General features: G+C 45.2%; 2 protein-coding genes across 2 annotated transcripts in view; one reads left to right on the top strand and one right to left on the bottom strand.

The window, feature by feature from the left end:
- Positions 1–24912, bottom strand: part of LOC128720439 (high affinity cGMP-specific 3',5'-cyclic phosphodiesterase 9A) — a 77430-nt gene that overhangs the window by 43257 nt on the left and 9261 nt on the right. Inside the window, exons 3-4 of the mRNA XM_053814108.1 lie at positions 17614–17645; positions 7572–7675 (exon numbers count right to left, since the gene is read on the bottom strand). The gene's annotated coding sequence lies outside the window, so the exon portion shown is untranslated. The remainder of the gene's footprint in view (positions 1–7571; positions 7676–17613; positions 17646–24912) is intronic.
- Positions 3304–4479, top strand: LOC128721799 (uncharacterized). Its single transcript, XM_053815591.1, has 2 exons — positions 3304–3385; positions 3483–4479. Exons 1-2 carry the CDS (start codon positions 3304–3306, stop codon positions 4112–4114), a joined length of 714 nt encoding a protein of 237 aa, XP_053671566.1. The 3' UTR covers positions 4115–4479.

The raw sequence follows: 24912 nt of genomic DNA, 5'->3' as shown, positions 1-24912 counted from the left end.
GCGCAAGTTCGTCAAAACCCGAACTTTCAGTACGTTCGCATAATGAATCGTTTCGATCATCGTCCGTGTATAAACGTGTGTGCCTGTGCCCAGTGCGAGCCTATCACCCGCCATAAAATCGCCCAACCCAAAGGCTAACCGGCTGGTGAAACGATTGTTTCGCCCTTTGCAACAGGATGATGTATCGCAAACCGGCGTACGGTTATTGGATTTTCCTCGAGCCTTTCTCGAGGGTCCTTTTCCGGACCCGTTTCGGTGAAATTGTTCTGCGATGAGTTTGCATTTGCCACTCGACAAGGATTCGGGACTTGCTCCGGTACGTCACTGAACCAAACTACACTCACTGAGCGTTCTTGGTACGGATTACTTCACGTGAACACGACATGTACACTGCATGCAGCATCCATTTTTTATTTCTTCTTCGTCGTCATTCAACGTCGTCGATGGCAGGTAGTATGGGATAGTGCTTTACACGGATCAAGCTAAGGTAATGAATGATTAGCAACGGGATTCTCGAGCAAGGACGCAGCACAGCTTACGCTAATGAACACTTCGGAACCGCTGGGAAGGAAAACGAAGCAATCCAGCGGAACTTCACAACGCAAGTGTGCGTTCTTAGCGCTGTTGTGCGAATTTCTCGTAAGCGGATTACCCGATGCATCGATATGGAGCCAAGAAAGCGTGCTGGTCTCGACGTTTCTATGGTGTACTGCGAGTGTTCCTTTCCGAATACACTTGACCGACTTAGGCTGATGCTTGACGTGAAAATCCGCTACAATTTATCGACTCAGAAACAGAATCATACCGCCTCCCAGGGGATACAGCGATACAACCAGTTACTATGAGATGATCGAGTGGAAAAATGCCACCTTAAGCTTTTCGATGGAAAAGGTGCTTAGCGTGGAAAGTGTACCGATACTTCCCACGTAACTCAAATTGCTTTACATTCCTATACTTTTTGTAAATTAAATATCCATGGCATTTTGCGCAGCATTTTCAACAGCACATTTTTACAGCATTTCCATCGATCGGGCTGGTGGTCATGACCAGCAAACCGCTGTAAATGATGAATGACGATGCGGTTTACCAACACGCATGTACGCGTTTACGGACGACATAAATCGTGTGAAATTAATTCAAATTGATTGCGAACTAAATTACACCCCTAGGGTGCATGCGGCAACAAACAGAGAGAGAGAGAGAGAAAATAAAAACACATTCCTAACGGCCGAGTGTTAGACTCGAAATAAATAAAATTCCAACAGCTCACTTTCACAATTGAATTTTAATTACGCTACCATAAATCATTCGTCAAAAAACCGTAGCCATTTATGAATCGTTAAGCCGATGGAAACGCAACCGCCGAATGGGTGGATTTACCTTTGACCCAGTTTAGCGTGCAGCTTTCAGTGCCAGTGCCAGTATTGGTTAATCGAATTAATTGACGAACCCGTTGCTCTCGGTTTATGATGGATCGTATTTATTGAAACTACCCACACTCACCCGACGAGCCATCGAAGTGAAAACATTTCAAACTCCTGCCCAGGACGATGGGTTTTTTCACCGAACATAAAATTGAAAACCCATCCCGGTGTTTTGATGGATGCGGCCAAACTCTCCCTGGCGCTGGGAGCTATCAATAATAATAACAAGCTCGACCGCGGCCGGCAGGGTAAATTCCCATCGATAAGCGATCTATTATTCATCAATCAACCTGGTGGGATTAATGCTGTAACCCGAAGGGTCGTCTCTTATCCACCCACCCATCTCAACCGGTGGGTTTGGTGAAACGCGATCGCCTGTTTTTCACCCGTTCGCTTTGACCGGTGGGAACTTATTTTTATGCTCTATTGGTTCATCTCTGCCCGAGAACAACGAGTAAGGACTTTTGCAACTCCCGCCCCATTAGGGTTTCACATAATAAGCAAACTTTTCCACCGGGTCGGTGTGTTCCATTGAAAGTTCAACAAAAGAAAGTGAGGTATACGCAAGCTGGTGCCAAATATTTTATCGCTATGGAGCCGATGAGGGCGAGAGAGCGAAATGCAACGAAAAATGAACCCAACGGAACACTACGGGGTGTTTTGTGGAAGTATTTTACAAAACAATGCGCTGCAGAAGTACGGAAAAGTGGCAAAGAGAATGACAGCGAAATGCTCGTCCATTTAATCAAGCGCATAAGTCACATTTTACTCCACGCCGACGGATTAAATAGCTCACCATTGCTCGAACGCATGGCATGCCGTGCTCGGGAAACGTTTCGAGACTAGCATTCATGGATGCACCGACGTTTGAAGTGATAAAAATTTAATTGCAAAATACCAATCCCATTCCCAGCAGGCGTCTAAAGCACGTTTGTGAGCCACGCTTGCTGGGATGGATGTTGTCGTAGGGAGATTTTAATTTTCCCTACAACCCAATGCAAACCGTCACACTATGGTCCTTTCCCCCCGTACGGACAGCTGGTAGGATGGCCAATCATTTTAAAATATGCAACGCCACTAATCACCCTGGTAATTACGACGGGATGTGACGGCTAATCAACTGGGTGGTGGGAAAGTTGGTGTTTAATTTCATCTCTTTTTTGTTTAGTTTTCCGTTGTACATTTTCATACCAAATTAAAGTATCCTCGGGCTGATTAATGAAGGATTACCCATTTGAACTGCAGGAAGAAATGTTGGACAAATTGATTTTAACAGTTTCAACGCCTACATTTATGCAAAAATAAGCGCACACGCTTACCTCGTAAAAGCATTCCAATTAATTTTCCAATTTTCCTCACTGTATTTATACCGTTTCGCTCGTGTTTACGCACGTAAACGATGATGCACCACAGTAAGCAAACCGTTTTAAGCCTATTAACACACGGTGGTCTCGTGCGAGCGATGGCACCACCGCCAGCTGATCGTGAACTCAAATAGCAAACTAAATTGCATTCTCTAGCGCAGACTCCGCAGGGCGTTCCCGCAAGCCCTCGCGCTTACACCGCACCGACCGTGATTGGAAAAGCAATTAATTTTCGCGCACGTTGCATTCCGGAGCGCATTAGAAGCGCATTGTGGTCGGTACCGGGGACCCGCCCGGTTTTATGACCGCGGGAAATGAGCGAAATTAGTGCAATATAAATAAAAAGCTGACGGACGCGGACACCAGTGCAGTGGGATTCGGTGCAACTTGCCAGACGTAGCTAGAATCGACCGAACCAACCGAGCAAAGCACAGCGAGAGTGGGAGTAATTGTTGAGCGAGCACAAAAGAAAAAAAAACTTCCCATTTTCACGACACCGTTCTGCACGCCGAGGAATGCATCCTTTTCAAGGACATCGGGTGCTGGTGGCGGGTTTCATTCTCTTAACGTTGCAGCTTCGGTTACACTGTGGCCAGGGTAAGGCGTGACGAGAAAACCTTCATCAATCCTGGCGTCGCCAAGCAATGTGGTAAACATTTTCTGCGCTTTGTTTCTTTCACCACTCACGCCCCAGGCCATGCGATCGAACGCCAGGATCCACCGAAACGAAGCCCCAAGCATGGCCCAGCATTGCTGCCTCCGATCGATTCGAAGGTGAAGCTCGTTGGCTTCAACCACGCGCTGAATGAACGATTGCAACGAGCCCGCAACGAGCTGGAACCGCTTCAGGTGCAAGCGACCCAGTTGCAACGACGCTTCGACGGTTTCCAGCGCGTCGCCCACGGGACTGTGGCGCAACGGAAGCAACGCGAAGGACTCCTCCGGGAGGCCCGCCGGCTGCGAACGGTCGTCGAGCGCAAAATGCAGGACTTCGAACCGGTCGAACGGCGGTATCGCAGCATGAGGCTTCTACTCGTTCCATCGACGTCAGGACTCCCGAGAGCCTGGTTCGACCGCGACACCGAGCGTCAGATGGAGCTGAACGAGCGCATCTACAAGAACATCATCGACCTGCTGGTGCACCTGATCGAGTGCCCGGTCAACATCATCCACGACATGGTGGGCCCGTCACCCGCGCCTCCTACACCCTCGGAACCCACCAACAATGAGGACGAGACAACGCAGGACCTGCCCGAGGATGTCGAGCCCGCAGACGGGACGGAACACGAACACGACGAGCCCTGGCTGGGGGAGTTTCATTACTAACCCATCTTCGGTTTCAACCCCACCCAGGTGGCATCCCACGGCAGGTCCACCCATCCCGGGGGTGATGATTGCCGGTGGATCAACCTGGCAGCAACAGCTCAGCACCGACACGACGTTCGGGTTCATGAATTATGCTTCCCAAGTCAGGCGGCGACGCGCGGAACTTACCGCCTGGCATGGGCACGGTGCGTACCGATGCCACCCCTGTTTACAACCCCCTGTGTGAGCACTCGATACGCACCCAACACGCCTCCTGGCTTATAAATGTTGCAAAGTAGAGAATTGTATTATTTTTTCATCCCTCCGAAGCGGTGTTATTAGGCTTAAACTAATCAAACAGCAACCCATTCGGGGCTTATAGGGGAGCAGCTTTTTTCTTCGTTTTTTTTTGGGAGGAGCGGGATTTCGGGCCCATTAGGGGTTGCGCGGTAAATCCTACTTTGGCGGCGCTTACAATCGCTGTTGCGGAAAGCTCCCAAGAAGCGATCACACACACACACTCTTGTAACCCCATTCAAATCCGTGTTCCAAGAGTTTACGGACTTGCCAAAATCCCTTTTGCCGAAGGTGCTCGGTTTTCAATAAACTCGCACTGGCCGGGGTTGGTAAAAAAGGGATAACACACGCGCCCGTCGAGCAATGATTTTACATTAAAGCCGGCTACTGGTAGCTGGCAGTTCCGGCTGGAGAAGCAAAATTTGAGTGAAATGCTGAGCATAAATCACTTTTACGACGCACCTAAATCTTTGCCCGTGCGCCAATCGCATCATCGGGCGTGGATGGATGCTTCCCACGTGTGCGTGTGTATGCCACTGTTGCTGGTATTATTATTTTCCATCAAAAGTTCGACGATTATCGTGGGCACCGACGGCACCGAAGGTTGTGACACGAAGCGACACTGGTGCAGCGGGAAAAAGTTTTATGCCGTCGCTGGAGCAAAGGCAGAGCAGAATATCGTTCTATTCCCATGCCGGCGAGCGTTCGCAACCAAACACCGATTTACCATCCATAAGTTAATCATAAGCTTTGCGGGGATAAGCGGGCGAGGATGGCGAACGAAATTGCACGAGAGCGTAAACAGACAATCCCTGGATTTATGGCAGTGGAAAGCGAAGAGATCGAAGCGAAGGGAAGAAACGGCACAGACTCCGGGTTCGATCGATCGGTCGAAGTTTCCACCGATGCCATCAATCATGCCGGGCTCGGGGCTAGCAGGGATTGCATGTTTTCTCGTGATTCGAAATGATCATCCTGGAGCAATCGAACGTCGCGATGGAGAAGTGGAATGACGAGGGCAGCATTCGAGGCATCTTTCGCTTATCGTTCTCTATCTGGATGCACATTTATGCCATTCGGAATCCGGCACTCTGCCGTGCAATAATTGCAGTGACGTGGGAAAGGCTCGGAGCGGTTCACACAAAGCCAACGGTATTGAGGGCGTATTACAAGTAATAAATGCTTGCAAGCGCTGGGAAAACCCCGGCTTCATGTATTGATTGGCCGAGCTAACGGCAAAAGCAGCAGCATCTTCGATGTCGTCACTAACCTGCTGGCCGCAGGTTATATTGTAGCTTGCATAAATTTAGCTCAATTGTATCCCTTCGCACCGTCATGTTTGGACCGCTTGGGTGGGCACACTTTCGAACGATATGATCGCATCGACTCAGTTAGCCTTGTACCGACCTAATGGTGTGGTCAGACGACGACCATAGATTGCACAATAAATGCACATTTTAATGGCAGGAAGTGCAACGTCATCTAATCATTACTGCTAGCACAATGCTGATGTCAAGTAACATAGGAAACAAATTCATTCCTGTCGGAAAACTGATCCTGAGTGGAGTAACTTGTTGTTGAAATGAATGGATTGAGCATGTACATTCCGAGCAAGAAAACGTGTCATTTCTTTCCCTTTTAGAAGATACACGTTATCTAATTCGAAATATAAATTATTTCCGACCACGTTTAAGAACGTTCTTTGAATATTTCCCGCAAATTAATTTCCAATATTGATACTACGTTTGATCCAATACAACAAACTGTCTATGTAATATTTGTTACTTAACATGGGCTACCAGGCGGCTCCATTGATGTAAAAACACGTTTCTTTTCGCTGCAACATGAGCCTACGAGCACTTTCATCGATCGAAAGCAATAATGGTCTCCATTAGAAGCAACAGAAAATAAAACTGTAAACTCATCTTTATTTCCTCTTCACCCCTGTTACTTCTTTGGTACAACACTAAACATCATGCACTTGGAATTGCTCGATTCCAAGAAACCTTCCCCTCTACCAGCTCGCACTGAAACCAATTGGTACGGCATCGCAATCTTCGAACGAGAAAAATAACTGAAAACTGACAAAAAATCAACGGCTCAACAGCCGCACAAAGGAGGAAAAATGCCGCTACAAAACCTCTTGTCACCGGCGGCAAATTGTTTCCGGCGAAACCAAACCAGTATCACCTTTTCTCTTGAAACGTTATTTCGTTCACCAGCTTTTTCGGTGCAATATAAAAGCCCAAGCAGCACGTGTAGTCTTTTTCCGTAGCTTTTTATTTTGGGAAACAAGAAGAAAAAGCATCGTGATTGTTAGGGTACACCTCCGTTTCAGAGCCCGAGAAAGTAACGATAATGAGCATAAGCTCCCACTACTTAGTGGAAAACCTGGTATGCTTTTTTTCCCTTGTTTTCTCGCTATTACCAAGCACCATACAGATATAGGCAAAATTGTTTCCTGGGAACAAATAGGATCTCGCCAGCGGAAGCGCTAGATGTATGCCGTGCATGAAAACAATGATATCATCGTTTCCACTGCTTCTGAATTTCGATGGAAACGATCCTTTCTGGAAGGCCGCATCAATAAAGACGCTCAAGGCTGGAAATACGTTCACGGTTGATGGATCAATCTTCTCCGAATATCATATATTTTCAAACTCGAATAGCTTTACTTTTCATTGGATCGTGTTGTTTTATTACACAGAAATAAACTGAACAATTGAGACAGCGATAAAGCTGTTAAATATTGCTACTTTGTTGTATTTTTTCCAAGACGACACACAGCAAATAACAGGAAAATACACATAAAAACACACACGACGATGTTTTTAATTTCATGTAATTATCACTTCCATTTGCCTTCAATTTCATAAGCGAATAATAGCAAATTGTCTTTGATGTTTCCTCATACCTCAACCTAATTGAATTCATTTGCTGCACAATTGTTCTTGAGATAATCTTTCCCCAGGCACGTGCCTAACCAAGCACGGTAAGTTAAAACCTTCCACAGGTAAAACGTAAGAAATGTAATGAACGAAAGAGCGTCACACCGAAGGCTCAGAAAGCTGAATTGATAATAAGATAGAAAAAGGCAAGACCTTGGCACGAATAAAGGACTCTCCCATCGTCAATATTTAAACGCACTTCATTAAGCATGTCGCCTGCTCCCGTTACTTACAGTTTCCTTATTTTTTGCCTATCCTGTAAGCGGTTCTCAGTCAGCACCTTCACCAGTGGGGTAACGCTGGACACGATGGGTTCGTTTCGCACGAAAAGTTCAAGCTGAAAGCGAGACATCGAAAGCGGACAAATAATTAAACATCTAGCTGGCAATACTACTAATTGGTGCTGTTGAGCAACGCAAAATATCTACATCAAAACATGTAATAGGAGTGCTAGAAGTGCAGCTCATGAATGCCTTTTCCATGAATGAGTATTTTTACGAAGAAAGGAATGAGGTGTAAAATATAAAATATGATATAAGTTATAAAACGTACACATTTGGAGACATGACATTCACTAGAATGATGGTGTTATATAATGATAAAAAAGTTACTTTTCATCACAAAACCTATCTATTGTTGTTGTAAAACCAAAATAAACTTGCATGAAGAAACTTGATTTCAATGACATGGCTTCAAAATATATACGTTCTCACTCAAATAAACATCGCTTATTCATCACAAGTTTCTCTAGCGTGCAAAGATAACGTCATACAGATATCGGTGCGTGTATACGATACAGAAATAGGTAGAGAGAGAATGGGAGATAGGAACAGAGAGAGAGAGAGAGAAAGAGAGAGAGAAAGAGGATAAAAAGAAACCCTAAAAATCATGAACAAATGAAAAATTTTCTCGGTAATCCGGCAAATGTGTTAAATAAACGAAGACATTCCATTTCATGGACCGTGATTTGAGAGTTTGTCTTTCGGATTTTCCTTTGTTTTCCAGCGAAGCGAATCGGAAGCGACGGGGGCTCGGAAAACTTTTTTCTCTCGTTTTTTTCCATTTCTCACACAGCTAGCTATCATGACGGACTATTTGTCTTTTTGTTATTTCCTTTGAATGGGTTTAGAAAAAAAAACAAATCTCACCCAGTTTACAACTTGCTCTAAACGCTATTCGATTCGATGTAGCTTTTCCATCCTGCTCGTAATGTTACTTATAAATTGTACAAGCTCCAGCAGATTGTTAGCAGCTCAGATTCAAACTAATCTTCTTTTTTCTCATCTGCTCATCGTTTCTCGCGTCTCGCAAACATTTTAAAGCTGTAAATAACAAGCAAATTAGCATCGATTCTGTCCAATACAAGCAGTAACACATCGACAAGCCGATCGTTCTTACTGATTGCCAGAAAAATCTCTCCCATGTCTATAGGACTCACAGCATATATGAAATATTCTAAATAGATAAGAAAGCACAAACACGTTGGCGGATTAATTATTTCCAAAGATAAATCTTGTTCAATCTAACAAACTCCAGGAGCACTTAATGAAAGTGACTTAAAAACCACCGCCAACCACCGTTGGTTGAATATTTTTTTCATTTTTAAGATAGAGTAACATTTGCGTAAGCACCACTCTATTCCGCATCTTGCCAATATTTTTTTTTCGGGTGCAATGAAGATGACTTTTAAGCGTACTCTCGTCATGTTCCAGTCGTGGTGGATTCACGGTGAATCCTGAAGAAATGCACCACGACTTTACCGTTGCGTTCCAGGCCCGGTTATTCTGGGATGACTTACAACCACACTAGAAATGCGGTAGCGGTTTGCATTCCTAGCTCACGGAACCGGTTGTCGGAGCACTAAAGATGTGTCATGTAGGACGAGGTCCGGGTGGCACCCTGAGGTACATGCCTAACAGTTCCGAGCCTAACATGGACACTCATCGCTTCATCTATTTTCAGAAAACCCGCCCTCATCGTTGACCCTTTCGCCCGTGGGAGAGTGTGGGGATATCCGACAGGACTCATGCTCCTGCCGCAATCACTTGCAGGTGAGACTGCTTCCAAGACCATGGGTTAGTCATATTTTCCACTCCCAGCACTATCGGATACAGATTACTGGTGCACTGTGCGGCGTGTTGCAGCCTTTTCAGGCGCATTTCATTACACAGCGCGCGTTGGCAGCCTCAGGGATGCTTCGTGTTTGGAAGGAAAAGTGCACAGTGTGCGAAGAAGAAGAAGAAATGAACGCATTCTTGTTATATACTGGAAAGCAAGAATTATCGATTAAAATGACACATTGTGTGCTTAACCTGGTTTACGACGAGATGATTGCTTAACCACAGAAACCTCATAAGACAATCGCTGACACAGCAGTTATTACAGCATTACATCGCCATATGGACCATAAGAAAACACATTTGAATGAAATATTTGATGGCTTTATGAAAATGTTTTGCCATTAGTCTAAATTCATTCAATTTAAAAATGGAATTTGATAAAAACAAAATATTACAAACAAAAGATAAAACCTCATTTTTTAATTTCATTCTACGAAACTTTTTTTGACTCTTTTCGTTTTATTAACAATTTTTCCTACTTTATGTGCTTCACAGAAGTAATTCATTTCAACTAATCCCTTTCCCATCGCAACGTCTACCATAGAAACCATTTAAAGAACGACTGTGGATTCTAAAGAAACCCCAAAGTGGCCTTAATTAAAGTCATCACTTTCGATGGTTGACCACTTTGCTGGGATGAACATGGTGCCGGAAATCGATTTCTTAACCAAACGATGAAATTGCCACCCACTGAGCAAACGCGCACGGACGGCACGGAAATACGTTTGCACTTGATCCTGGATCGTTGAAGTTAATTTAGAAATTACTTTTCGGAATTCCAAATCCCGGGTTACTACCCGTTCTAGGATCAAACGAAAAGTGCCATCCAAACGGGGATTGCGATCCCCGTTGGTCCGCTGTAAAGGGAGCACCCAAATCCCAACACGAAACTGGGCAACCGCATTGAAAAAGCGAATATACAGAAGTATAAACGAGATCTGAACTGGGCAAATAATATAACAAGCAATGAGTGTGAAATGAAAAAATGGACACGAAGGTTTAATTAACATTTCAATGTTTCGACGTTGGCTGAGCTTACAGTACTTCTTTTTTGTGTTCATCATTCACTGTGTATCATTTTGAAAGTTCGAGTACCTTTTTTCCGACAGCATTTGGCTTGGAATGTTTTACATTGATGGTGGAATGGTTTGTGAAATGATCTATTTACATCAACAAAAATAAGGATCTGTTCACATACAGCGACGTTAAAACGCATAACCGAACACCGTCCGGTCCAAACACTACGACCAATTTTTGGATTGAATAAACTTAAAAAATTGGAAACAAGCTGAACTAAAATCTCCCGTTTCATAAACATATGTTATACCCTTACGAATACTCAGACATCTTAACAAAAAACAAGAATAACTTTATCCAAATCTGTTCCACCCTTACCTTTGTTACTATTTTCTTGATATCAAAAAGAATGAAACCCCGCGTTAAACTCGCATGAATGTCTCATGACGTCATAGCACATTTCTATTTCTACGGGATATTCCATATTCCTCAGAGAGTGAGCTTTAGAACCGAAAAACCCCAAATGTTTGCTGCATTGTATCCACACATGAATCGAAAGCTACTTGCTTTCTGTCGCATTTTGCAGCCCACGAGCACTCAACCATGATCAACAACATACGCCTAAACGAATGGTCCTTTTCCCGGGTAACGCAACGCAGAATGGTAGAATCGTTTGATGTTTCACAACTTTTTTTTGTTATTCTAAAGGAAAACGGTCTTTGCGCTGTCTTCAAAATCAAACGTTTTCGCTGTTCCGCACACTCAAATTCGACTATTTCCCTCTAACCTCTTTCACCAGCGTATTTGCGTCACACTTGTGGTCTTGAAAATTATATTCTCCAATTACTAAGATTAAACATATTTTGTCACACAAGCAAAAAAGCTCGAAGGCCATCGGAAAAGGGCGCTCTTGAGCCGAAACAGCAGCTCGGGCCTTTCCCAAGGGTAATTGAAAACGTTACGCAATTTTCAAACATCCCTACGTTAAGGTTGTTAAGGTTAAGGCTCTTTTCCGCTACCGGAGCGGATATACGTATTTTGGGTTCTCATTCCTTCATTAAAAAGTTACATGTTTCTTAAATGACATCGAAATTGGATTAACAAACGAATATATGTGTGTCATTTATTTATTGGACTGATAAGCAGCCAAATTAAAAAAAAACAACTCCCAAAACATCGTAATTGTTGGCCTTCCTAGAAGGATAATACCAAACGTCACCTTTACAACGAGTGCGTTGAGAGTTCCTTCTGCCCGAGAATTCGTAGAAGGATAATTCACGTTAAGCCTGGCGAACATTGGCGAACCCAAAAACACAGCTTCTTATCAATTTTATTCGTTAACAGGTCGAAGAGCTTTGCTCTAGATAAAAATCGCCTAATAACAAGTTGCAGAATTTTTTGAGAAAGTTTCACACAAAATTTAACCATCCCGTCCCACAAGTCGGAAGAACCACAGCTCTTCACGGGAGCTTTGAATGTCTGCATGCACTCGCCCCAATAAAAGACGTTCAAATAACGTTTAGCAAGCTTTAGACCCTTGACAATGGAAAAAAGAGCAAAGCCACTGTTAACGCACCGGTATCGTTAAAACGGTTTCGTTTACCTTTTCCTCGGATAGCTAAGCTTGCAATAAATCATTCCCACAACTCGAATCGCCGAGTGGATTTTGAGCACATTTTTACCGTGAAAAATTAACCATTTTCATAATTGTTTCCTGTTGTATGGCGAACAAGTCCTTTACCATACCATCCCTTTAAGTAACGAGCACCATGCGGGAGGATTTGTGTACAATTTAATTAAAAGACTCCCTAAATAAGCACGCTCCACTTGCACCGGCTGTACAGTGTGCGTGCGGTGCGATACAAATGAAAAGGGCACTGCTTCAGATCGCAGCACACGCTGACAAACCGTTTGCAAACGCCGTTGCTTGAAATTTATCTTTCTGCCTAGCGCAAACATGGAGTAAGAACCCTCTCTCGTAGCAGGCCATGGGCGGGAAAGCAAACAAACGACGGAAACCGTGTGTGTGTGCGGCACAAGGGGCGCACCGAAGAGAAAATGAAGGAAAGAAAAGAAAGATCTTGGTGGTTTGCATTTTCCACGCTTCTCGGAACCCACGCAGTACTCGCCACCCGTAGCATTGCATCACCTTGCTGAGTTTTTTTTTTGCCGCATGCACCGTGTTTCGTAACGACGCCATTCTTCCGATGGAGACGCCAGGTGGTCCGTGACTTTCAAAATGGGTCCCCACGCGCGTCAAAGTGATCGCGCGTGACTGCACGTTGCAATCGCTAGTGCACACCGCGCCACACAATAGCCGGTTCGGAAATGGAGTTGCCATTGTGTCCCGGTTGCCAAAGTACGCTTTCGTCGTTTCCATTTCTCGACGGAACGAGCAAAATTGTTACTTTCGCGGGAATACACCACAATATCTAGCCGTGAATGAAACGAACTTCACATATGATGCATGATGTAGATACATTCGAGAGGTTTAACAATGAAAAAACTACCTTTCCTGCTCGACTTCGTTCCGTTCAACGGCACGAAACATTAGAGAAACGTCATCGCTATTACGTCAGCAGGTTTTGCATTGCAACAAGACTACAAACTTCCTTGATCAACATAGAGTCTCAAGGGTTTTTTTATGCAGCTTTGTTTGTTTTCTAATTTTAACACTGACCAGAAATTATGAACCCATCCCGCGTAGGGCCCCAATGCGATAGCTGAGCTAAAAACTTTTAATCAACTCCTTATCGTTAATCGGCGTGCCTAGGATGCGAATACCAACACACAAAAGCGGTAGCTCATCTCGGTTGCCAGTCGCATGAGGAATAAAAAAAACTGAGCCTAAAACAGAAGGACCGCAAAAAGAATGGACCGGCCATGATAAACTTTCACTCTCTGCTCCAGCGTCCTTTGATATACTTCTTTATTCGTGCTTGCCGTTGGGTTTTGTTGTCAGAACACCCTCGGGAAAAGTATTTTTAGGCGGCACAAAACCGATTTGTGTTTAACATTCTCGCAATCTACCCACGAGCCTTGCATAATTGATCAAAAACCGGTTCATAATCCGTTTAATTTCTGCCGCCAACGTGGAGTTTTTCCCACCGAGAGATCATAACGGCACGAGGGAGCAAGCAGACGGCCTTCTCCACTGTGAAGGATGAAAAGAGAGCGCGAAAAAGAAACTCCTCACACTAATTGAGCATCGACAGCACGCAAAGGGTCGCTCGGAAAAGCTAACCGAGTCACGGAGTCGTAACCGGGTGGCAAATGTGAACTCGAGTCAGCACACACGCATGCAAAACGAATCCGAAGTTTGCATAGTTCAAACTGTTCGTGGGGTTAAAGTTTCCACCGCGAAAACTCCACACTCTACCCGGGCACTCTACCCTTAATGCACCCAACCGAGTGCCGAAAGTGGCAGTGTGACTGACTCTCTTTCCAACAGACGGTGGAACCGGAGAGCATGCTCTAAAACTTTTCTCATAAATCCTTTCGCACGGGTACCAAAGTTTTCACAACAAACGACCCCCATTTCTCCGCGGGATCCTTTATCCCAAACCCATTTCCCTGGTGGAATTGCGCCACCCAGGATAAGGGCAGGGTTTCGCGACTCTGGCCCGTGCGTCAGTAGCAGCAAAACGCGCACGGTCGGTGCGCGGGACTGTTGTCGCCTAAATCAGATAATCGGCAAAGGAAAACAACGTCCCGCAGTGTGGGCGAAAGGAAAAGGGAAGTTCTCGGAAAACCTTTCATCCTCGATGGGCTCTTGATTTGAACAGCTGCGGGAAACTAAAAACTCGAAAAAAGGTCGGCAGCTGCTCGCACCAGCAGCGCTCAATAATGCAACCCCGGCCCGAACGTTGTACTGATAACTGTCCCAAATTGATTCGCTTGAATAACAGCACTTGGTTTCGTTGGTTTTCTTTAAGAAAGCAAGCAGCACAGAATTATGCTATTGTATTAAGCTGTTCGTCAAACTGTCGGACAAGAAAAAAAAACATCAAACTCAACTCACCGTCGATTTGATTGGAGAGCATCCGAATGAAGATGTTTAGCTTTTTTTTCTTCCTATTTTACATTCGTGGTTGTTATTGGTAAACATGACAAAACGACTGACAGACGGGTGTCAGCGTCGAGGGATGGAACAAAAGCATGAACATCAATTGGCCTGGCCTACTTCCTGCGTCAAGCTGGAAATGATGATATGCATAAAAAAAGCAAGATAACATGCAAATTCAAATACATACATGAGCGACGTTTATCAACGCGTTTTGTCATGCTAGCATATGATTCGCATAAAGTATTGCAAGGAAAATGTCCAATCACACGCCCAATCATCCGACGAGCTGAGGTTGAAATTTATTTCGAGCATATTTCCTCCATTCTCACCATCGGCCTTCGCCGACTTGTCTCACCTTTCATCGTGGAATACAACGCACAGCACATACAAAGTGTGAGAAGAAAATGATGAATAAAATTGATTACAGCTTGCTCTTTGATTTCCGATTTCCACCTGATGCGGGGACGGTGGAAACAATTGGACCTGGAAAACGTGGTGGGCCAAACAGAGGAATAGCGAACATGATACTAGTGCGCGTGGCAGGTGCGTGTGCGAGGTGTTGTTTGCACTGTAAACGCACACGTTGGCTAGGAAGCGACCGGAGCAGGAAACCACAAGATTGAAGACATTTTCCAACGCAACACCAGAACAACGAGACCAGAGCCGGCACAGAGCCGTGGTATGGCGGCTTCGAGGTTTTCGTACTCCAAAAGTCAACAGCAGAAGTTTTGCCTGCACGCAAACGATAGCATGCCCAAGGGCACACGATAAGACAAGACTAGGTGAAAGCGAACAAGCATGTTTGCCTTACGTCTATGCTCAGACCATAACCTCAAAATAAAAAAAATACACGCACGCACAGACAACCACACGCGTCTGCCCAGGCAGCCGCTTCTGCATACACCCCCGGCGGCCAAGCTTTTGTTGATTTTCTGCCCGAAAATCGGAAAAAGAAGGTGCGAAAAGGTTATGTGCGGCACGTTTCAGCTCAGCCGCCATCACCGAAAGAAATCGAAGCCACATAACGCTCGCTCCGTAGGAAGGATTCAATCTATCGTAGAGATATTTCGCCGGCAAACGGCAACCTTCCGAGTTGGCACATTCGGCAACTGGCCCCGTGGAGCGAAGGAAAATTTGCCACGATTTTCAAACACCAACTTTCCATGTATACACTTCGTAATTGAATTGAAAGCTTTCACAGATTTCCCCCAGGCAGCCACGTTCCGACCGGAAACATTCGATTTGGCACTAAATCGCGTACTTTTCTTCCTTCGCGATTCATACATTTTCACTTCAGAACATTTTGCATCGTTTTTCGTTCGTTCAAGTCGGTGATTTTGATTGCAAAAAAGAGAAAAAGAAATTGCTTATGTCAACGCGAAACACTATAAATAAGCTCGTTTATTTTTCTTTCCACATTTATTTCCTCACCTTCTGCAAATAAACCCCACACATTGTAGACCACTTTTAATAAGCTGTTCATCTGTGTCTTGCTGCGAAACAAGGCACTGGTGTAGCAAACGTTGCCTGCACAGTTGTTTCTACAGGGCGACAGTTTGCACGATGGCTCAATCATCCAGCGGCAATGGTGTGCCTTCGTTCGCTCGCTGGAAACATGGTGTCATGTCCACGTGATGGACGGCTGTGCTAACAATCCGCCCACAGCAGCCAGCTGTTCCAATAAAGCTCCTGTCTTCCTGGGTAACCGTTGGGCCACGCTAACGGGCGTTGCGTTTAGCCCATCGCTGATGGAATGCTTTCACGCGAAACTCGGCTCGCACGCCCGGGAATGGTCGATCACAGGCACGCATCAATACTTTATAAATTAAGCCGCTGCCCGTGCTAATCGACCGCAGTAATTTTGCGCTGCTTTCTGAACAAATTGCCTTTACTCCTTCGAATGCCCACGCCCACGTGGTCCGGTTTGGTAGACTATTTATCAAGTGGCAGCTGCAGACATTCCACAACCGTGCCGGTTTAGTAGCGTAAAGCTTTCCGCGCTCTACTGGAATCGAGCGATCGATACTGCCAATGCCTCTATTTGGACCACCGAGGTGGTAGCACATGGAAGCCCCGTTCGAAGAAGCTTGTATCGATGGTACAAATTAGCAGTCCAACCGTCTTGAGTAAGCACCCGCACGAGATGACGATTTGCTCCTCGCAAGTTGCACAATTGCAATATTAAATCAACTACCGACAAGCTACAGCTATCCACGTGTGGGTGAAGTGCCACTGCCGCCATGCCACTGGTAGTGGAGCCCAGCGCACTTTGTGTGCCTTCTTTTCTCGAGTGTTTGGTTTCAACTTGAAGTATGGTGTACCAAGTGCACCAAGGTTTGTGAGAAGCATGCAATGAAAACTGGCGCTGTTTGGTATTAAAACAATAAAACGAACGTATATCATAAAATAGTGCACTACAAGAGTTATCTAAAGTAATTTAAAGCAAAATGTACTACAGCAAATATAGTAGATTACAATTCAATAGTAGATTACAAAGCAAAATAAAAAAAATATAGCTAAAATTAAATTTATTCCGAATGAGGGAAAGGAAACAAATCAGATTAGTGACTGATAAGTTTATACGTTAGAAGCTCAATCGTTCACGTAGAAATGTTTATCCATCATTAATCGCTTTCACCCATGAATGCCGTTTTCACAATTCAATCCGTTAACTGCTTTCACACGGTATCGTTCCTGGAAACACCATCATCGTAAGCAAGCGATGGCATTCGATCCTAAATTACTCCTACCACTCGATTGATTGAAACTGAGCACAAAATTGTCGGTTAACCGCAATTTCAAACAGCTCCCCAGCCACTGGAGCTACGCTGTTGCGAAATGCCAATCCAACGCACACGCCTCAAGCTACTTAGCGGTTACTTTTCCAAGATTTTGCAAGACCTGTAAACGTTAGATGGTAGCGTCGGCGTGGGAAACACGCTTTCCAGAAAAGCGCAGCAATTGGCTAACGATATTGTAATGAATTTAACCCAAAATCGATCGGCTTTTCATATTTATATTCGGTAAAAATATTTATAAAAATTTACAAAAAATGATCTCTGAATTAATTACCTGTCAATTCAACCATTCGTTCGTTCGTAAATCTGTAAAAAGAGGGAAAAAAGAAAAGATCAGTCACTTGACGTTTGCAACCTTCGTGCGATAAATCCCCGCTAACTAGATGCAATCTCGATATCCATAGTGCATGAGCTAACCTGTAGCAATTCATCACGCAAAAATGCATCCATCGATCCGGAGATTACACCCTATTCCGTTCGTTGCAATCAGGATAAGCGCGGGATAAGTTTTACATTTATCACTATCGTCGGTCGTGACGTTGAGATTTAAAATAAATTCACCAGCTCGGCTCGTTGTTCGCCCATCAATTCCGCAAAGTGCTCCGTCTCTGTGGTTTTTTTTGATAAATGGCATCCAGAAATCGTCGCCTTCTACGACTCAAATCCTTTCAGAACCCCTGCGCACGTTCAGCGCATACCAACCAACGGAATCGAACGTGACGTTGGTGAATGCGTTCGTGTTCGGTGACCCATTCCAAGCGGATAAGGAGCCCTTCGGACCGTCAAGGCCAACTCCGCACGCTGACCGAACTATTTCTCGCCCGTTCCGTGAACATCGTCATCATCACTTCCGCTGTTCGATATTATCGATGGGCTTTCGGCCTTGATAACACCCCATTCCCAATTATGTCACGCTCAAGAGTGAGCTTCGAACGGATTCCGAAAGGGTAGTTTGAGCGTGCGATAAAGGGGGTGCAACAAAAAAAAAGGGCCACCCCCGCTTCTCCACATAATGACATCCTTTGCACGTGTTGGTTGTGCAATCGGGTTGATTAAAATAATGCCCACCTCGATGGAGGGGAAACGTGAGAAGAGAGTTATAAAGAAAACAATAAAGCACTCACCTCCACGTGTACGTCGCATCCCGGTCTTGGGCACTTGATGGATTTTCAAGTGCCCTTAAAGCCCTTGAGAGATGGAAGATGGATGCTCGCACGCCAACGACACATAGTATTTGTTTCATTTTGTCAGCTTTCTGCATCGGGTGCGAACGAAATCGGAATGCCAAATATGTTCGCGCGAACTGAACAAACTTTTCCCACATGAGAGAAGGTCTCTTTTTCTTCTTTTTTTATACCCTGGCTACACACGTCACTGGGTATTTCGGGAAATTGCACCATTGAGGCTTCAATTGCCCAATGAAACCTCGAAACATGCCACCATTTGAGCCAGCTTAACTAAGAACATAAAATGTCACAAGTAAGCCAACTGCGAATGAAACCAAAACTAAATTCGAGCTCCATCAGATGGGACACTTTATCTGCGGGATGCAACAGATGACCTCCAAGGAAGCTAGAGTGAACGAGCGAACGAGAATATCTCGCATAAAATACCCACCAGAATGCCACCTTCCCACGTACCCGGTGGTGGAAACTTTTCCAAACGTACTCCCTCGTACGATCCTTCGCATCCTTCGGTCGGACAATCAACGCTCGCGGTAGCTAACCATAAACAGCTACCAAGCGCGAGACGCAAACCCAACGCAAACCGGACCGGAGGGAAATCACGGCACCGAGGAAAGGGCACATTCCGAGAATATTTGCGCCATTTCGTTTGGTGGCTCGCAATTTCGGGTGGGTGTTCAAGAAAACGCGTAACGACACTACGCAAGGGCATCCGAGCGGCGCTCTAAACGATCTCCAAGCTCCATTTAGGGGGTGGGCATATTTTATTGGCATTTTTTGGGAACCATTCCTGCGATTGTCATCGCGCGTTGTTAGCCTTTTACGGTTAGCATTTCTGAGCTGCCATTTTTTTTGTTTTCTCTTTTCTGCCTTCAGATTCCAATTTCCAATTTCTTTGCTACGCGATGCTGTCGTATATTGTACTAAAATACATCTCGCAGGCTTTAACGATGGACGTCACTGTGTCACAATAGTCCATTTACTTCCCCAAGGATGCGATGTAGCTGGATTTAGATCCGGGATAGCTCAGCAATGTCGGGTGCATCATCAGCTGACCCGATTAGATTCCCACACGCCCGGGAAAGATTATCGTTTAACCTACATTTCATCATTCTTCGGCATCGATCGATCTGCGCCTTCCTTACTCTGATTATATTCCATGGCCTACTGCTTGGTTGGGAGAATTGTGCTTACTCACTTACACCGGCAAAGGCGACGCAGGAAAAGGACGATGTCGTCGGCACCGAGGCCAGGTGAAACTATCAATCAATCACGCAAAACGATACGATCAACGGCACGAGCGGCAAATCCCGGGTAGGGAGGAAAGCTCGCTTTGTCTTCACGTCGTTTTCTGTGGCGTGGCTCCGACCACAGGCTATGTGAGGGAAATCTTGACACGGAAAACGTCGACAGTGGGGGCAGAGATTGCGCGAGGGTAAACACTTTCGCCTCGTTCTGCCTCGTCGGACCTGCCAAACAAAACCAGTCCCCGGGATGGGTAAACGCCATTTAGAGAGACATTACAACCTCGATTACACAACGTTACGATGGCATTACGATACGGTTTCGGATTGGGATCAGATTTTCAGCAACACCGACTAACCGTGCGCGATTACTAATGAGCCACATCCCCTGTTCGCTTCCGCTGAGATAATTATTCGGGTGGTTTTATGTGAATCGTCGATGTGTGCTTTTCTACACAATGCCAGATAATCTCTGTCAATGCAGGACAAAAGGTTGATACTGGATCACTACCTAGATTTAATCGTGAAAATTGAATGCTTTTTATGATAGTAGCTAAAATAGACTCTGTTTTTTTTTGCTCATTTTATCTCTCACTGATACAATCTTGGAGACCATCGAATAAATTTTTAATTCACCTTAACTGTCAACAATGAACCCATTCCAAAGCGGTTGGCGTTTCTGTGGCAAATTCTCAGCATGGAAGCTATAAATCGAAAGACAAATATTTATCGTCCCCAGTAGCTCCCGTCAGCCCACTTCGTACGGGGAAACCATTTTGTCGGCCGGTGAGTCGGAACTAATTTGCAAATGAAAGATGGCAGATTATCGTCCTTCGTCGCGAGTCAGTCACAAGGTAGGACACGGTTTGAAGCACAAAAAAACGGCCTCCCTTTTTGCCCAAAATGGGCTTGGCATTGGGCATATCGTAACGGAAAGGACCTTAAGCGTCCTAACATGATTGACGGATCTACGGTGTACGCGCATTCACCAGACCAGCTTTGCGCAGTTACTTCTGCACTCTTCCCATTATTATTTCATACCCATCGCTTGACGGGGATGCGAAGCCAAAAGAGAAAAGGAAAAACACGCCGCTCCGGTGGCGACAGGGGTGATAAACTTTCGTCCACAGGAGCGACGCAAAAATCCGAATAAGAAATAGGGCCCAAACTTTGTCCCGGTGTTCCACGCGTCAACTGAATTGCGACGGGTTCGCGAGCAAGTGGGGCTACGCGCCTGAAGCTCAATCTCCCGGGAGCAAAAGGGAAAAAGTTCAAATTGCGCTAGGTCCACGTCAAGTTTTCCGGCCGCTGACGGACCCGGAGTGCGTGGGAACGTGTGTTTGGCGGGGTGGTGCTTTCTCGTCGCTTCGTTTAAGCCGACACAAAAGATTACGAAGGCAAGTGAAGCAACAAATGTGAAAAAGGTGGCAAAGGGAGGAGTAAAAAAAAACACCAACAACAAACATCATTAAAGTTACACCCCTTCCCACCGAGAAGGGTGTTAGGTGTGGAAAGGAGGCGGAAAATGGAGGCATACCTTAAGACAAAGGCAGTTCTTTTTCCGAGTATTTTCCGAGCCTGCACATACACAAACACACACACACACACATCCGTTCGGTTATTTCCACCGGAGGGAGATGAAACGCAATTTCCTTCCCAGGACACATCATCAAGGACGACACTACGGAACGAGCGACGCTGCACACCCACACGGCCATGACATTTCACGTCGTACACCTCTGTCGAGGCACGGAAGTATTCGAACACCGACCAACCGGGACCGCTGAAAGTGGGGTGGTAATTTTGGAAAATTCCAAAACCACCAACCACCATTCTAACCGGCAGCCGCTTTATACCGCCATTACATTGTGGCCGCATTAAAACCAACTCCACGCAGAAGAACCAGGTGAAGAGGTTGGCTGGCTAGCGGTCTACCTGTGGGTGAGCGGGCTTTGTTTGCGTTTTGTTTCGTGATGCGGTTCCCACCATCGCGTCTTGGCTTCGCGCTGTCGCTTTTAATAATGCGTCCAATCCATCCACCACCACCATCAACGCCGTGACAGTCAGCGTGAGTGCAAGTATGTGCCGCTGGGATGGTTCTTTCTTTCTCCCATTCGACGTTGACGTGGGTGGGGGAGGGGGGGCTCTAAATGTTATGCTTCCGTTTATTTGTGTTTATTTATCTCTTTTGCAGTTGTTTCATATTTTCGAGCCGTCGCAATGAACCCCATAATGCAGGATGATCTGGTTACTTTTTGCCACACTGTTCGCCACTAATCCGATATCCTGCCGTAGCTGCACGATATAGTATTCTGGTTTTGCTTGCTAGCATAACCGAAGGGACATGCGCATTTGTTTTGTCTACGTGAGTTTCTACCATCACGATACAATGTTGTACATTTTCAACGGTCGTTTGATCTTTTTTACTTCCATCAATAACACATTGCACACAGCGCACTAATACAAATTAAATACAAAAGTGGATGTGCGAAAGAGATAGCATAAAAGTTGAACCAAAAAACCAACCCCCCAAACCGCACCGAAATGCATCGCAAACCCGCATGACCAACAAAAAATGCATACACACACGCTCACGCTTTACACCAATTAGAACTGCGTCCACGCGGAAAAACTTTTCCAAAGCTCACCAAAATGGCCCCTACCTAAACCAACGCCCTGTGTCCACTCGCTGCGCTGCAATTAAGTATACGTCAACCGAAAGTGCAGAGACAGTTTTGGCTCGCGCCTGTTTGGGAAAACTCAATTTTCCACCGTGAAAAAGAACCATTTGCCGGTGTAGCGAATTTGCATTGAAGCCAGGAACTTTTTCCTTTTCACATAGCAAAGTTCACCACGCGCTAAAAGCGAGTGGCTCGTGTACCCGTGGCACGTTTGCCACAAGGTCTGTAACGAAACATATTACCCATTTTTTCATTCTTTCATTTTTGGTGGATCACAGGAACGAGGTTGACGCTTCTAATTTTTACCCAAAGCTGAGAGCATGTAATTGCACTTTGCATGAACCAAACGTAAACGAATAACTTTAACCGTGAACGGAGTAAATGCACTCCTCGAGCGGGTGGAAGAGTTGTTTGGGAAAATCAATTAGACCACCTTTTACAAGCTCCAAGCTAAAGCGCTATGTGTGCAATTCGCGTTAAAAGTTTGCTTCTTCATGAACACATAAAAACCAACTCGCTCAGCTTTGCATTCAAAATTTCAGGTAAACGGATTTCAGATTCGTATAGTCCCTTCTTTGGGATGTATATTCCATTACGAGACATTTTTAAACCATTTCTTTACAATTCATTTTCGTGGATGGCAGCCACTTTTCAGGTGGTATTAAAAGGAAGTCTTTTTTCGAGATTATGCAATAGGAAATGTGAATGCATCATGGAATGAAAAAAAGGTTCACATACAATATCATATAACTACGTTTTCGGCGTTTGGCGAATATCCATTTTTCGGTGAAATGCTTGAAAATCCATCCGACAACTGGCTCTCCAAAAAATTGCGCATTAAGCTACGGGCTTTCGGGTGTGGTATTCCTTTAGGACTACCCTTTTCATGCCACTCATTCAAAAGAAATGATTTACCGAATGCCACGTTGAATAACCTGCGTTCGTAATATATGGCACACAAAAAACCGCAACCGCGTCTTTCCGCTTGACTGCTGGAGAAATTCTAATGAACGCATAATACATCCGCACAACGATGCGCCACAGGAAGGTACGGTTTCGACCGCGTCATGGTGAGAGTTAATCGAGCTAAGCGGCAACTAAGCTTCTTTAACGTGCTTATGATCGTTTCGTAACAATCGACAGATGGTGGCCAGCGTCTATGTACAGCGAAAGAGTCCATCTAACTCTGAAGCATATTCTTTAATAATCCGCTTGACGGTGAGATGAAACACAAATCACAATCCAGCGTTTCATTTGAATTAAGAATTAATTATTTTAAACATCGTTAAAACTTCCCTCACTCTTGATTCCTAAATTTCCACTCACGACACCACCCATACATACAGGGGTCGACTCCAGCAGAGCAGCAAACTCTTCAATAAAGTCTTTCTGAACCGAAAATCACTCCACATACGACATACCCGGCGGAACGAACGCTCATAAACGTCAGCCAAGGCCACAGGCTTGGAACGAAAACGACCAGACGAACCCTCCTAAACACACACACACAGACACACGCATCACTCCGTTCAAACTGGATAAAACACCCTGGAGCGGAAATATATAGCGTCGAGAAAAGTTGCTTCCTCACCAGAGCTTTCATAATTTAATTATGCTACCCAGTGGAGACGCAAACGGTGCCGGAGCTCATCCAAACTCCGTCCCACTTTTTACTCACTGGTACCGAGCACGGATCAGACAACGATGCCAATTTTACATCGAACGACGCTTGACAAGGAACCAAAGCGGGATTGCTTTAAAATGGCTCACGAAACCCTTCAGTGCAAAGACCCCCGTTGCGATGAAGCTTAAAGTGGGTCGATGGGGTGCTCCTACTGAAAATAATTATCCCAAGCACGCGCTTCAACGTTGGCCAAATCAACCAAAGAACCAAAAACCGAAAGCGAAGAGCGGCGTGCTATGATACATTCAAATACCTTGTGTAAAATCACATTTTGATCAAATCGAAAAAGTTTTACGAATTTTCGAAGCGAACAGAGCGCTTAGTTGAAAAACACCATGCGCCTCCATTAGGCGCCTCCATCAAATGCCCCGCCTACTTTATGATGAACTATAAAATGAACATTAATCACACGCCGGCACTAGTTGGAATTTGTTTTTTGTTTTTTCAACAAGCTGAAAGGAATGGAACAAATGGAGATAAAAAAACGCTTTTGGCTCATTGGTAGCATAGATGAATGAAGCGACAATATAAAGACAAATAAATTGCCCCATAGAGCGCCACCACCAGTAAGCCATTACATGCCGAGTGATGGCGATCCGCTTTTCCAGATTGTCCACGGAATGTAATCCAACGTCACAACAACGCCACGAGGAAAAATCCATAAAACCAACAAACGGGGGCAGCATAAAAAAGCACCCTCAAAAGCACGCGCAAACACAGGCTAAGCCAAACAGGACGCCATCGTCCGTGGCATCGGAGGACGCGGTCGCGGCAAAGTGG

The sequence above is a fragment of the Anopheles nili genome, chromosome 2, assembly GCF_943737925.1.
Source record: "Anopheles nili chromosome 2, idAnoNiliSN_F5_01, whole genome shotgun sequence".
Taxonomy (NCBI): domain Eukaryota; kingdom Metazoa; phylum Arthropoda; class Insecta; order Diptera; family Culicidae; genus Anopheles; species Anopheles nili.
The sequence above is the reverse complement of the archived record's forward strand: the minus strand, read 5'-3'. Positions and strand labels throughout refer to the sequence as shown.